General features: G+C 46.9%; 1 protein-coding gene across 4 annotated transcripts in view; it reads right to left on the bottom strand.

Annotated features, from left to right (window-relative positions):
* Glyr1 (glyoxylate reductase 1 homolog) overlaps positions 1-14215 on the bottom strand; it is a 31821-nt gene that overhangs the window by 3218 nt on the left and 14388 nt on the right. For 2 of the 4 annotated variants that reach the window (XM_048332233.1, XM_048332230.1), the window contains 10 exons: positions 11299-11385; positions 10369-10425; positions 9859-9909; positions 9702-9775; positions 6486-6585; positions 3249-3341; positions 2543-2644; positions 1784-1946; positions 1355-1534; positions 978-1102 (listed from right to left, as the gene is read on the bottom strand). In XM_048332233.1, the coding sequence (XP_048188190.1) occupies positions 978-1102; positions 1355-1534; positions 1784-1946; positions 2543-2644; positions 3249-3341; positions 6486-6585; positions 9702-9775; positions 9859-9909; positions 10369-10425; positions 11299-11385 (1032 nt within the window). Of the gene's footprint in view, positions 1-977; positions 1103-1354; positions 1535-1783; positions 1947-2542; positions 2645-3248; positions 3360-6485; positions 6586-9701; positions 9776-9858; positions 9910-10368; positions 10426-11298; positions 11386-14215 lie in introns of all 4 variants that reach the window. The other 2 variants (XM_048332229.1, XM_048332231.1) reach the window with 1 other exon arrangement.

Genomic DNA, 14215 nt, shown 5'->3' with positions numbered 1-14215 from the left:
ATACTATTGCCTCAGCCTCCCAAGAAGTTGGGAGTACAGATGTGACACTATGCCTGACTAAATAAATTTTAATCCATAAATCAAAGCAGAAATCACTAGGGAAAGACAAAAGTCAAGGGCCCTAAGTGTTCACATTAAGGGGTTGGAAAAAAGAGCCAAGTTGAGAGGTCCTGAACTTAACAGTGGAACAGGCTGTAATTCTAGCTACTTAAGGAGACTGAGATCTGAGGATTGCTGTTTGAAGCCAGCCTGGGAAGAAAAGTCCCTGTGTGACTATTATCTCCAATTAATCACTCAACAACAGCAATCAAAATGGAAGTAGAGGGCTGGGAATATGGCCTAGTGGCAAGAGTGCTTGCCTTATATACATAAAGTCCTGGGTTTGGTTCCCCAGCACCACATATATAGAAAACGGCCAGAAGTGGTACTGTGGCTCAAATGGCAGAGTGCTAGCCTTGAACAAAGAGAAGCCAGGGACTGTGCTCAGGCCCTGAGTCCAAGGTCCAGGACTGGAAAAAAAAAAAAAAGGAAGTGGAGCTATGGCTCAAAGTGGTAGAGTGCTAGCCTTAAGAAAAATGGTTTAGGGACAGAGTTCAGGAGTTCTCACAACTGAAAAAAAAAAAAAAAAAAAAAAGAAACCGCACATAAAAACCCAGCAGAATAGGCTAAGCAAAATCCTAGTGACCTGGAAGGAAGAGACAGGCAAGACTGCAGTTCAAGGCCAGCCTGAGGAGTATGTGAACATCATCACAACAAAACAACCCGGCATGGTGCATATGCCTGTCACCCCAACTGTGTAAGACCTAACAGGTAGAAAAATCGCAGTCAGAATTAGCTCCGAATAAAAAGTGAGATTATCTAAACAAAATGTGGAAAAAATAAAAAAGGAAAAGAGCAAAACAAAGCTCAGCAGAGGAGAAACACCAATAGTAAGAAGGTGCAGGGTCCTGGCACTTGGTCATTTACTATCATGTTACCTCATTGGCGGCAGCTGCCATAGGAGTGGGGTGGTTGACGGCATCACCCAGCGCAATGGCCAGGCGGAGATCCTTCTGAATGTACTTCAGGTAGAAATCAGGCTTGAAGTTTCCTTGTAGGATGTCTGAAGAGGGAAAGCTACTGATCAGAAGTCAAGGTCCTTAAATAAGACTTCCTGCAGGCCTCCCCACCAGCCTCTCCACAGGGCACAACCGCTAGAACCCACTAACTTACAAAGGTATGGCCCCAGTCTGGGCCCCAATCCCATGTAGGCCTCTGTCCAGAGCAACTTTCAACTCAATGAGCATGATTCTGGGATGATTCCAGCTCCTCTGCCCTACTATGAAGGAAGGTATAAGACACAAAGGGGACTTACTTTGGCACTTCTGGTCCAGGAAGATGCTGGCCAACTGTCCCTGATTGAGGATATCCAACAGTGTCTGCTGTGACTGGCCTGTCACCTGGGCCAGGGTAAGTCCTTCGGCAATGGTGGCCATGAAACTCCCCTGGACCATGTTCACAATCAGCATCATCTTGGCTGCATTGCCAACTTCGCCTGCCAAGGGCAGAGAGTCAAAATCACGTGCCAAGAATGCCACAGGAGGCGGGCCTCTCTTCCTGCCCTCACCATGCACCTGGGAGCCTCTTTCACCTGTCTGTGACAAAGCAGGTTCTTGCTCCTTCTAGGCACTGTAACCATCAACGGAAACCTTCCCCTAGAATGCCTGGCAGGAAGGCCATGTAAGACGGGCGCAGTCCCCGACCTCTAGGCCTGATATGGCCCCAGAGGTGGCAGGAACATTACCTAGAAAGAAGGAGGTCTTCCCCATGGCCTGGAAGCAGCTGCTGCAGTCCTCATACAAGCCCCTGTCTCCAGCCGCTAAGATCACCAACATTCCATCATTAGACAATTGCTGGTTCCCTGAGACTGGGGCTTCCAAGAAGCGGCCGCCCCTGGACACGATCACCTGTGAAGGAAAGCCACGGCTTCTGGAGGCCTGTGCCTCATAGGCTCCCCAGACATAGCAAGCAGCATCCTCAGGGGCCCTGGCTCCTCACTGCACCAGGAGGAACAAGAGTGGGGGGAATGGGGTCATATCTACATGGAGGGCCCAGTTGGCCACACTGTCACCTGCCAAGGACTGCTCTGTGGAAGGCGAGACAGGACACACACTCAACAGTCAGTCACAGGCAGAGAGCGAGCCAGTCTGCCCCTGTGCTCCACTGAACAAGACCATACCAGTGGCGTGACTGAATAGACCTCTTCACTGGACACTGCCCAGGCCTGATGCCACCGCCCTTAGCATACACATGGGGCTACAGGGCCTGTTGCCTCATGTGTAGTTTAGGAGAATGGGGAGGGCTCCAATCAGTGGCAACCTGGCTACTTTTCACAGTGAGGTCCACAGCCCAGCCCCAGGGCCTGGCGCTCCACCCAGCTGCTGCCACTTTCTGTGGCTCTTCAGACTCCAGAGGCTTCAGCTCTCCTGCAGGGGAACCACCCACACTTGGCTTGGGTGTTCAGCTTGGGTCTTGGGCCCCACAAGAATGACCTGTGAGATACCTGAGCTAGCTCGGTGACTGTGTCAGCATCCACTGTTGACATGTCTACGTAGCACTTGCCTGGGCGGATCCCTTGTAGTACGCCACTGGGGCCTAGGACCAGCTGTGGGGACACAGAGGAGAAGCAACAGCCTGGCCTCCCAGCCAATGCTCAGAAGTTCCTGTATACCAGAGTGCGTTAGCTTTTTGGCTCACTTCCTGATTAGGAATTAACTATTAAGGTTGAAAAGGGAAGAGCCACTAAATATGCAAAGATTAAAATAGTATTTCTACAACGTTCCCATTTGTTCTTGCACCCTCCACAGGATCTCATTACTTATTTTGGGTCCTCTTTGTATTGACTTTGATTTGACCAGTCCCCAGTGTAACAGGATGGCCACTGCATTTCAACTTCTAACTCGTTCAAATTCAGCAATAGCTACACGTTGGAAGTTGGCCCATGGACCAAAAGTACCCTTAGCCCCAAAGCTCAACAGATGCTCAGGAGCCATTTCAGTACAGACTTCAAGTACAATTTTCATGCTTTGTTTCAAAGTAAAGGAAGCCTGTATTCAATGTAGGCCAATGCCCTTCCCAATGGGAGATGACCCCTAGATGGGAAATCCAGCCCCCACATGCAGACTCACTCGGTATGCAGGGGAGAAGGGGAGGAGGCCAGCCAGCTCTCCTGGCTACGACCTGGGTGCTGAGGGGAGGGGGATCCTTACGTCCTTGGCTGCCTTTGGATCCGACACACAGGCAAAAGTGATGTCACAAGTTGAAACGACTTCAGCGGGGGTTCTTCCTAGGCGGGCCCCCTCCTGGATGAACAAATCACACTGCAAAAGTCACAGATCCTAACATGAGCTACAGTAGTGCACAAGTATGCCAGTCAGGCCCAGAACATGGCTGGCCTCCAGGAAGGAGGCTGAAGTAGGGGCTGGGGACAGCAGAGCTAGAGGTCTGGCTTCTGGAGAGAAAGTCAGTGCCCAGGGTTGCCAGCACTGTACTGGGAAGCAGGGCTGATAGGAGCCCCCTCCTTCTGGCTGCCATTCCTTTACAAGCTGGTTTCCCACACTGCTGCCCTTTCCTAACAAAATTTATCATTAGTATTTTGGTTTTAATTATTTGAACAAAAGCAATAAAAGAAGTAGAGTTAGGTGCTTGTAGCTTAGCAATAAAAGAAGTAGAGTTAGGTGCTTGTAGCTTACTCCTGCAATCCTAGGTACTCAGGAGATTGAGAGCTGAGGATCAAGGTTGGAACAAGCCCAGGTAGAGAAGCCTATGAGATTCTTATCTTCAACTAACCAGTAAAAAGCCAGAAGTGAAGCTGAAGCTGTGGCTCAAGTGGTAGAGTACTAGCTTTGAGCAAAAAAGCTAAGGGTCAGCACCAGACCTCGAGTTCAAACACTACTGTCTTGTACACATGGACACACAGTAATGCGAATAATTTAGATTTAGTATTTTGTATGCAGGTTTTTTCTTTTCTTTTTCTTTTTGGTGATCCTAGGGTTTGAATTCAGGGTCTCATGCTTGCTAGCCTGGCATTCTACTACTTAAGCCATGCCTCCACCCTAGCTTTTTAATGGTTAGTTTGGAGGTAGAGGCTCAAGGACTTTCCTGCTTGGGCTGTGTTCGAACTGTGATCCTTCAAGTCTCAGCCTCTTGGAAGTAGCTAAGGATTATGGGTATCAACCACGTGTACCAGCTTGCATGCAGTTTTTAGTATTATGTGCGATTCACATTTATCCATATGGTTGGCATGCTTCCTAAGACCTGCACTAACACAATAAATGGATCTCCTCAAATTTCTCCTTTTACTGTAAAAGACACCAACAAATGTCCTTCTTTCTTCTTTTTTTTTCTGATCATGGGGCTTTAACTCAGGACCTGGGCCCTCTCCCTGAGCTCTTATGCTTGAGGCTAGTGCTCTACTGCTTTGAGCCACAGTGCCACTTCCTTGTTTCTTGTGGTTAAGTGGAGATAAGACTCCCATGGACTTTTCTGCCCAGGCTAGCTTTGAACTGCAATCCTCAGATCTCAGCCTCCTAAGTAGCTAGAATTATAGGTATGAGCTAGTTAGTGGTGTCTGGCTAACAAATGTCTTTATATACTAAGTTTTTCTGTTTTGAATTTAGATCTCTACTTAATAAAGCAGGCTCTAAAAGGTTTTATAGTTTTTAATATAGAATGTAGACAAAGGATTTTCTAGTGGGGCTGTTTGACCTTACAATGATGCCTTGCGAGCTCTCAAATTACCAGCACTGAGCCTACAATTTCAAAATAAGCATGCCAAGAACATTTACTTTTTGTTGTTGTTGGTTGTGGGGCTTGAACTCAGGGCCTGGGCACTGTTCCTGGCTTCTTTTTGCTCAAGGCTACTTCTACTTCTTGAGCCACAGTGTCACTTCTGGCATTTTCTGTTTACATGGTGCTGAGGAATTGAACCCAATGCTTCATGCACGGTAGGCAAGCACTCTACTGCTAAGCCACATTCCCAGGTCCCTCTTCCCAAATTTCTAAGCAGTGGTCCAGAGCAGCTTTACTAGAGTGTTGAATCTACAGAGTGATAACGAGCAGCCTTGCTAGAGGCTGCCCCAGGCTGCCCCAGGCTTCCCCGTGTAACTTAAGGCTGGTCTATGCAGCCTTTTGATAATGAGGCTTCATACTCTGCTTCCAGCTTTGCCTGGGAGGGCCCTCCTCAGTGTGCTCCCCTTATTTACAAGAACTAGAAGAGTGCTTCCTTTTGTTGTTTTTGCATTAGGTGTTCAGATTGGCCTTGAGCCTGGGTCAAACTCAAAGCAATCCTTCTGCCTCAGCCTCCACAGTAGATGAGAGTTTAGGCACGTACAAAGCCAGAGCATCACTATGCAGTGTTTCAGATGACCTGTCCACTGCCACACCATAGGAGCAGGTGCCTCACCTTCTCAGGTGGACAGTGACTCTCAGGAAGGTCTATCGCATTTGGGACAGGCTGAAAACTAAGTTTGTAACTGTTTTGCTCTCCTGCCCCCCTGTCCATTAGTCTGGGACGAGTGGTCCTGTTTTCCAATTATAAAACAGCATGGGGCTGGGAAGGTGGGCCACTGGTAGAGCATCTGACTAGCAAGTTCCAAACTGCCAATTCCCTCTTCCCGGTCCCCAGCACCCACACAAAACCAAGCAAACCTAGGTGTTTTTTTTTTTGTTGTTTGCCAGTCCTGGGCCTTGAACTCAGGGCCTGAACACTGTACCTGGCTTCTGTTTGCTCAAGGCTAGCACTCTGCCACTTGAGCCACAGTGCCACTTCTGGCCGTTTTCTGTATATGTGGTGCTGGGGAATCGAACCCAGGGCTTCATGTATATGAGGCAGGCACTTTTGCCACTAGGCCATATCCACAGCCCCCAAGCAAACCTAGGATGGGCAGAGGCTCTTTAAGGGATCTATAGGTTCCTTGTGTTGCTGGGATAGGCAGCTGAGGCATCTTGTTCACTCTTACTTTGGCAGTAGCAGGAATTCAGCACCAGCCAATGCCTAGAATCTACAGCCACACCAGTGGACCTGGGGTGCCTTATGTGCCAGGACCCAGCATGAGTGTGACTCAGGCCTCAAGCTATTTGTGGTCACTATTTGTTATCTAACTTCTAGACCTAAAGGTGACACCCAGAGAGAAATCTGCAAACCTATTGTGCATCACTCAGGCAATAGCAGGGAACATTTTTATTGTGTGTGTGTGTGTGTGTGTGTGTGTGACAATTGTGCTTAAACTCGGGGTATTGCACTTGCTGGGCTTGCTTCTCAGTTGGCACTCTACCACTGGAGCCACACCTCCATCCCTAGGCACTGAGTTTTTCTAGTAACACCCTTAGTTTTTCTAATAACATTTATCTGTCAAGATTAGGTTTGGCTTCGCCTTTACTCTATGTGGAACACTGAGTAGTGACCCACATTCCAGGGACCAGTATGTCCTACCCTCAGTACTTACTTTCTCTGCAGTCCGGTTCCATACAGTCACTGTGTGACCCATCTTTAGCAAGTTGGAGACGATGCCACTTCCCATGAGACCAAGGCCCAAAAATCCTATCCTGAAAGAGAAAGAGATGGACCAGGTCAGGGGTGGGGTGGGTGGGATTTGGTATGTCTTCCTATAGCCCAAGTTGGGATGGAACTTAGGATGCCAGAAACATAGCCTGAAGGTTTTTCTGCAGTCAGGTGAGCTGTAGCCACAAGGCACGTTTTCCTCTCCCCAGGGACTCTTAACTATTCTTAAATGCCAATGTACAGGTCTAAACCCTCCACAGAATGAAGAATGACCTCTATGGCTCAGGCTAGCTCTGCCCCTCCAGGATTTTGTCTTTTGCTTGCACTCTGGAATTTTCCTCAGGGAACAAATCCTTTCTGTGCCTCCAACTATCATACCTTGCAATCTTCTGTGCTTGCTTTCACTTCCGCTTTGACTTTCCTGCCACTTGTCGCTTCCATTGTGGTTTCTACCCGCTTAAGAGAGTTACCTTGTCTAAATATCTTTTCCTGGCTCCTGCACTTTATTTTCTTACATAGGATGACCACCAGATCATCTTGCTTCTTCATGCCTCAGTCCATCACCTTCATGTTCTTGTGGAAACTTGGCTTTTTTCCTAGTTCTAGATACCCTTTGTGGCTCTTCCACTTCGACTACTTGCCATCTTCTCTAGATTTTTGATCTGGTAGAAGCCTACCTGTATTCACTCTTGCAAATTGGCCCCTCTGCACCCAGATATCTCACCTCCTGATGAAATACCTGCTGCACAGCAGCTATGGTCAGCCCACACCCATGTCATTTTTTAAAAATTTAATTTATTTATTAATTGAGCACAGATTTTTTGACAAGGTGTTGTGTCAAAAGGGTACAGTTACATAGTAGGGCAGTGTGTACATTTCTTGTGATATCTTATGCCCTGTTTTTCTATCCCTTCTCTAGGTCAGGTAGACATATATACAATATACAATGTATCAAGAACATATACAGTAGCCACGTGGCCACGCCCAAGAATGTTCGCCTAGGGCTTTAAATGTAATGTCGATATTAGACAATATGTCGACAGTAGTCTTATATGAACGTACATACATAGCTTTTGAGCTATTATATTCCCCTGAGAGGTCAATTTTTGACCTTTATATGTTGAGTAATTGTTTGGTTTTAGTTACATACTGTTGGATCGCTGCTCCAATCCTGTGGGGAATACTATTTGACAAGCAGTTTTTGTTTCAGACTTGGTCTCTACTGTCTCTCCGTCTCCCTTTCTTAACAGTCATATATCAGGGAGATCATGCCCCTTTGTTTTCTGTGTTCTAGGCTTGTCTCGCTCAACATTATTTGTTCGAGTTCTGACCATTTCCCTGCAAATAACAATATTTCACCTTCCTAATCGCTATGTAGTATTCCATTGTGTATAAGTACCATATTTTTTGGAACCATTCGTCTGTGGAGGGGCATCTGGGTTGTTTCCATATTTTGGCTACTGTGAATTGTGCCGCGATAAACATGGAAGTACAAATGTCTTTTTGATATCTTGGGGTTTGCTGTTTAGGATAGATGCCTAGGAGTGGTATGGCTGGGTCATAGGGTAGGTCTATATTGAGCTTTTTGAGAAACCTCCATACTGTTCTCCAAAGTGGCACACCATATCATTTGATTCAAATGCTGAAAATGAAACTCATCACTTTCTCACTACAAGAGGACCCTGGTCCTAGAGTTTCATGCTGTTTATTACAAGGTGTCGTTTGTCATTCAGACTCTCTTGGTCCTGCAATTTCCCTTATGCAGACAATCAGGACAGACTAATTCTCTTCCTCTTCTTCATGTCCCAGGAAACCCAACAGACTTGGGGATGATATGTTTTGATTTCTAACATTGCAACTGATGTTATTACAGTGTTCCATGAAGATTTTCTGTTGTGGTTTTATATTCTACTGAAAAACTGCTGACAGAATGATAATCAAGGTCTTGTTTTTAGTTCTCAATCTTCGCCTGGCCTTCTTACTTCTTTTGGCAGTAGTAGGGATTGAATTTGGGGCTTTGCACTTGCTAAATAGGCACTATACTGCTTGAGCCACAGATCCAGTCATTGTGTTCGTAATCCTCACCAAATTAATGGTGATGTCTATCTCTTCCCTCCACCCCTTCTTTTTTTCTAGTCAAGGTTTTGCTATGTAGCTCAGCCTGATGCAGATCAAGGCTCTATGGGGCTGGGAATGTGGCTTAGTAGTAGAGTGCTTGCTTAGCATGCATGAAGCCCTGGGTTTGATTCCTCAGCACCACATACATAGCAAAAGCTGGGAGTGGCGCTGTGGCTCAAGTGGTTGAGTCTAGCCTTGGGCAAAAGCAGCTCAGGTACAGTGCCTCGGCCCTGAGTTCAAGCCCCAAGAATGACAAAAAAGAAAAGAAAAACAGTCAAGACCCTCAGACCCTCCTGTGTTAGCCTCTGAAAGGCTGAGATTAAAGATGTACACCAGCACAACCAGCAACATTCCCCTTTGCCTACAATGTAACAGGCTCCTACTTTTCCACCTTCAGGGAAGCTTTGTAAGAACAACTTACACACCCTTAGTAAAGAAACCTTCCTACCAGGTGACTCTGCGTCACAACTGGCCTACCAAGGAGGAGCAAAGTCGAGCAAGTTCAGGTCTGGGGAAAGCAGGGCATACACTTTATTCTAAATATTTTCATCTTCTCAATCTCCTGTAGTGACTGTTGGAGATTTTATCACAGGTGAACAAAGCTAGTGGCTTTGGGTGTGACAGTGCTGGGACTGAACCCAGGGCCTTGGGCTTTCTCTTGGCTTTTTCCACTCATAATTGGTATTCAACTACTTGAGCCACACCTGTACTTCTGGCTTTCTGTTGATTAAAACTGAGACAAGTCTTACAGATTTGTCTGCACAGGCTAGCTTTGATTCTTGATCCTCGGATCTCCAGTCCTCTAAGTAGCTAGGATTACAGGCATGTGGCCCTAACACCCAGTGAGTCCACTTCCAGGTGGCTGAGAAACTAAGCTCTGAAGCAAAGGCACACATGGAGACAACCCTCGAGCCTGTGCCGGAGAGAGACACCATTAAGGGTTTGTATGACAACTAATATCTTCAACTTTAGCTTCGTTCCATTTGATCTCAGCCATCTCTGGGATGGCAGAACCTGACCCCAGGCTAATGCCAGCACTTACTTTTTGTCTGTGGGTGTGACACTGCCGTTCACTGCCGTGCTGTCAGCTGCCTGGATGGAGGTGGAGCCAGTTTCCTAGTGATAGGAAGCATAAATCATCCAGCCTGCCCACAAAGAGGCAGGTAAAGAAAAACATGGGAAGCAGGGAGCCTACCTACCTCTTCACAGATTTTCAACTTCTTTGTGATTGCCTGGTAACAGACAGCTGGCTAATAAAGAGGGCAGAAAAAGACCATGTATTAAATGGTATGGCTAATGGGTCTTCCTTCATCAAAATTCTACAAAAGGTCAGGCCTTCACTACTCTGCTGTATAGTATCACTGAGCTCAAAGCATGTTACTTCCCTCACTATGGACTTAGCAGTTCTTAAGGGCCCAGCACAATGATGCTCCAAGGGACCGAGTCATGTACCAGATTTACAGAGCTGTTTACCATAAGCCAAAGACTACCAGATAACACTACCAAGAGTTGGCCTCACCATGAGGAGGTGTTGGGGATGCTTCCCTCACCATGGCTGGCTGGGTTCTAGTTTTCTTTTGATTTAACCTTGGCAGCAAGTGGCTTCCTGACGGGCTGACAATGACTTCTGCCAGTTGCTCTGGCAGAGGCGGGCACTGCACTCTCTGTGAGCAACCTGAGCAAGGGTGGAAGGCCTCATATCGACTCACCTTCTCTGTCTGGCTCAGTAGGAAATGATGGAAATGAGGATCTGCATCTTTGACTGGCTGAAACCAGAAGACAGTGCATTCAGTTAAGCTGCTTCCTCACCGCCTCTTCCTTCTGCCTGCTAGCTGGACTCTTCTCAGCATTTGCCTCTGCGACCCAGCAGAATGACCCCACTTTTGTGTGTCATTCCAACAATCAGAGTGACAGAGGTGTGGGACACTGATAGCTCACACCTATAATTCTAGCTACTCAGGAAGTAAGATTTGAGCATTACTGTTTGAAGCCAGCCTGGACAGGAAAGTCCATGAGATTCTTATTTCCAATTAACGAGCAAAAGCTGCAAGTGCTGGCTCAAGTGGTAGACCACTAGCTTTGAGCAAAAAGGCTATAGAACAAAGACAGTGTCTAGGTTCCGAGTTTAAGCATCAGTAGTGGTGCGAGCGCGCACATACACATACCCCCCCCCCCCCAATAGAGGTGTGCAATCCCAAATCTAATGGCTGAGTGGCAGACTAAGCTTTTATCTGCAGGGTGGAGGACTGTACTTTTTGTTGTTGTTATGGGGCTTGAACTTGAGGCCTGGGTGCTATCCGTGAGCTCTTTTGCTCAAGACTAGTGCTCTACCACTTTGAGCTACAGCTCCACTTCCAATTTTCTAGTGGTTAACTGGAGATCAGAATCTCATGAACTTTCCTGCCCCAGCTGGCTTTGAACTGTGATAGTCAGATCTCAGCCTCCTGAATAGCTAGGGTTACAGGAATGAGCCACCAGTGCCCAGTTGGTTTTACTTTTTATCTGTTATCTTCTAATGTTTTACCATTAACAAAACAAAAAGCAAAAGAAGGGAAAAAGAAAAGAGGATCACCTGGCAATTTCCAGAAGCCAGAAATCCAATTTGTCAGTTAGTTTGACCTCTCAGGAGAGCTCCTTACCTCACTTGCAGTCGGCTGCCACTTAAATGAGGCCATGGGTCCTGCCATCATCCCCTTCACAGTACTAGACTCAGGGATGGTGAGGTCCTGCAGAGGGAAAGGCAGAGAATCAGGACACGTCACTCCTTTTTGTCCCACTGAGTCCTGACTTACACCCCTGCAAGTTCAAGTTGATCCCCAGCCACAGGTTTGCTGACAGTCCCTGGGGAAAAATAGGGTAGATTTCCCATTTACACAACACCAAGTGAGCCTTCTCTACCCTTGGTGAGCACGTTCTTGTGTCTAAGTGGCATGCTGATGGTGTTAGTGAAGGACCACAGGGAAAATGTCCTAGCGAATGGTGAGAAACACAGCAGCAGTGGGATTAGAAGGAACCTACCACACATTATAGAAGAAGCCCTGCTGCCTGATGCTGCTCCACCTGCCCATGTTGCAGAGACATGAGAAAGGCTCACATACCCAGGCGGGTCTCCCAGCCTTCCTAGGCCCAAGGTCCCTACTCTGCATTTTTTTCCCACTGCTCTTCTACCATGCACCTGCCCTCTCACTCATTCCCTCCCACCCCAGTGAGCCCCCTGACATTTCTATTAGAACATCCCTGTGAATCCCATGTGAGTGAGAACCTTCCACCAATCTGTGTTCCAGCAGGCTGGGGGGATCTCTGGAGTCCTTCCAGATGCCTCAGCCTCTAACCCACTAGTGGTGGCTGCTGCTCTACCATTGCACACCTGCCCTGCTTCTCACCACCCTTACTCCTAACACCCAAGCTTGTTGCCATCACCTGTCTCCTACATGGTATCCAACGAAATCTCCCTGCATCAGTGCTGCACCCTTGCAATGTGGACTCCATATAACAGTCATTTTCTAAAAGTCAAGTCAAAGCTGGGCACCAGGGGGCCAATCTTAGCTCCTTAGGAGGCTGAGATCTGAAGGATCATGGTTTGAAGGTAGCTTGGGCAGAAAAGTGTCTGTGAGACTCTATCTCCTATATAACCAGCAAAAAGTCAGGCTGGAAGTATGGTTCAAGTGGTAGAGTGTCAACAGATTGAGTACAGGCCACCAGTCCAAATTTTAGTATTGCCAAAAATAAAAAAAAGATATATCAGACCAAAAACCAGCCTCCCATCTCACAGTGGAGGTAAAGCTAAAACTTCACTAAGATTTGGGTCAGCAACTTTACATTATGTATCTAAAACCAAACAACTACTAAACAAACATAAAAAGGTCTAGGATAGACCTATCAGTGGATCACAATAGCTCAACAGCTATGTACACATGATTATGTAAGACGAGGATAAGCAAAAACAACTCCAAGGGGACACAGGAGGATTCTACTGTTGATGTTACATTTAAAGTTCTAGGTGAATTTCCTTTGGCGTACGCTACGTGGTTTTACTATATATGATTTTGGTACACTGGATATTGTGTATATGCCAACCTGAACTAGGGAAGGGAAAGAAAAATGAAGGTGTAACAGATATAACAAGAAATGTACCCATTACCTTATTATGTAACCTTATTATATAACTTTGCACAGCACCTTGTCAATAAAATTAAAAAAACAACAACACACTAAGGAAGCTACAAGGTCTGCCACTATCCTCCCACAGCCCCCCACTCCCAACATCCCAAGTGTGTACAATGTGCCTGCTTCAGGAACTCTGCAGTGTTGGACATGTTCTTCCAGCAGAGGTGTCCCTTGGCTTTGTCTTTGAGAGAGGCTCTGGGTCTCTGTTGAGCGGAAACTTATTATGGCAGCCTCTCTATACCTTCCACACAATGTGATACTGACCTACAGGGCTTTTACAATGGTGCCCTCATGAAACTCTCAATACCTCCTGACAAAGAACTCTTTTGGTCTCCATTTTATAGAAGATCAAAATATGGAGAGCTCTGGTTGAGGGGTTACTAGTGAAAGAGATCAGATTTAAACTCAGGTACTCTGGCTCCAGGACTGGCCTATCAGGAGCATGTTCTAGAAAAGCAAGAACTTTGCCGGCTATCTACTCCAGATCCCACATGGAGGCCTATGCGTCTGGTATATAGCTGAGGTTCAATCCTTCTTGACGAGGTGACAGAACTTCCTTCTGGGAGAGCCTTGTCTGAGCTATTATTTTTCTCCAACACCTGGCTGATGGTGGCACTGCAGTAGCCATCTGACAGAGGGAGGTTTTGGGGGAAAGAGAAGGCTGCCTCAAAGAACGCCATGCAGCGACAGATGCTCTGTGTCTGTTCTGTCTGACACAGGAGCAGCAGTCATGTCACCACGGAGCATCTGACACCAGGCTAGGCAACAGTGAAACTGAATTTTAAATTGTATTCAGTGTAATTTACATTTACACTGTCACCTGTGCAGCTCTAGGGATGGCACAATGGAAATAAGAAGAACACAGTCCTCAGCCCAGAACCAAAAAGACAGGCACTCACACTGCTTCTTTTGGTAGAAATTCAAAATTTTAGGAGAGCCACAGGCTTGTCCAGGTAACTTTGACAGAGTTGCAGCTCTGAGCTCAGGGCAGTAGGAGGAGGAACTCCAGGGAGAAGTGTGAGTGCACTGCCTGGTAGGCTCTTACCTGCCTGGTCACTGATTCATGCAGCTGACACCTCAAAGATCAAGGTTAACCTTTTCCATTATCTCTAGGGGTAGAAAATTCTGCAGGGATGGAACTTACCTGAGACCCTTCCCAGCTACCAGCCCATATTGTACTGCTTCTGAAAGGAACTTACCAGTCAAATAGCAGTCACTATGGCAGCTTTTTCCCTCCCCCCTTTCTTTCTCTCTCTCTCCCTCCAGCATAGATCAGGTTAGAAGACACACTACAACTCCAGTGCCAGGCACAGACTTCTTCACACATCTGCAGGTGCTGAGCTGAAGCAGCTGTCTGTCCTGCACCTGCAGCCAAGCTCTATCCTCTCC

This window comes from Perognathus longimembris, chromosome 23, assembly GCF_023159225.1.
Source record: "Perognathus longimembris pacificus isolate PPM17 chromosome 23, ASM2315922v1, whole genome shotgun sequence".
Classification (NCBI taxonomy): Eukaryota; Metazoa; Chordata; class Mammalia; order Rodentia; family Heteromyidae; genus Perognathus; species Perognathus longimembris.
Note: the sequence above shows the minus strand (reverse complement) of the source record. Positions and strands in the feature narration are given on the sequence as shown.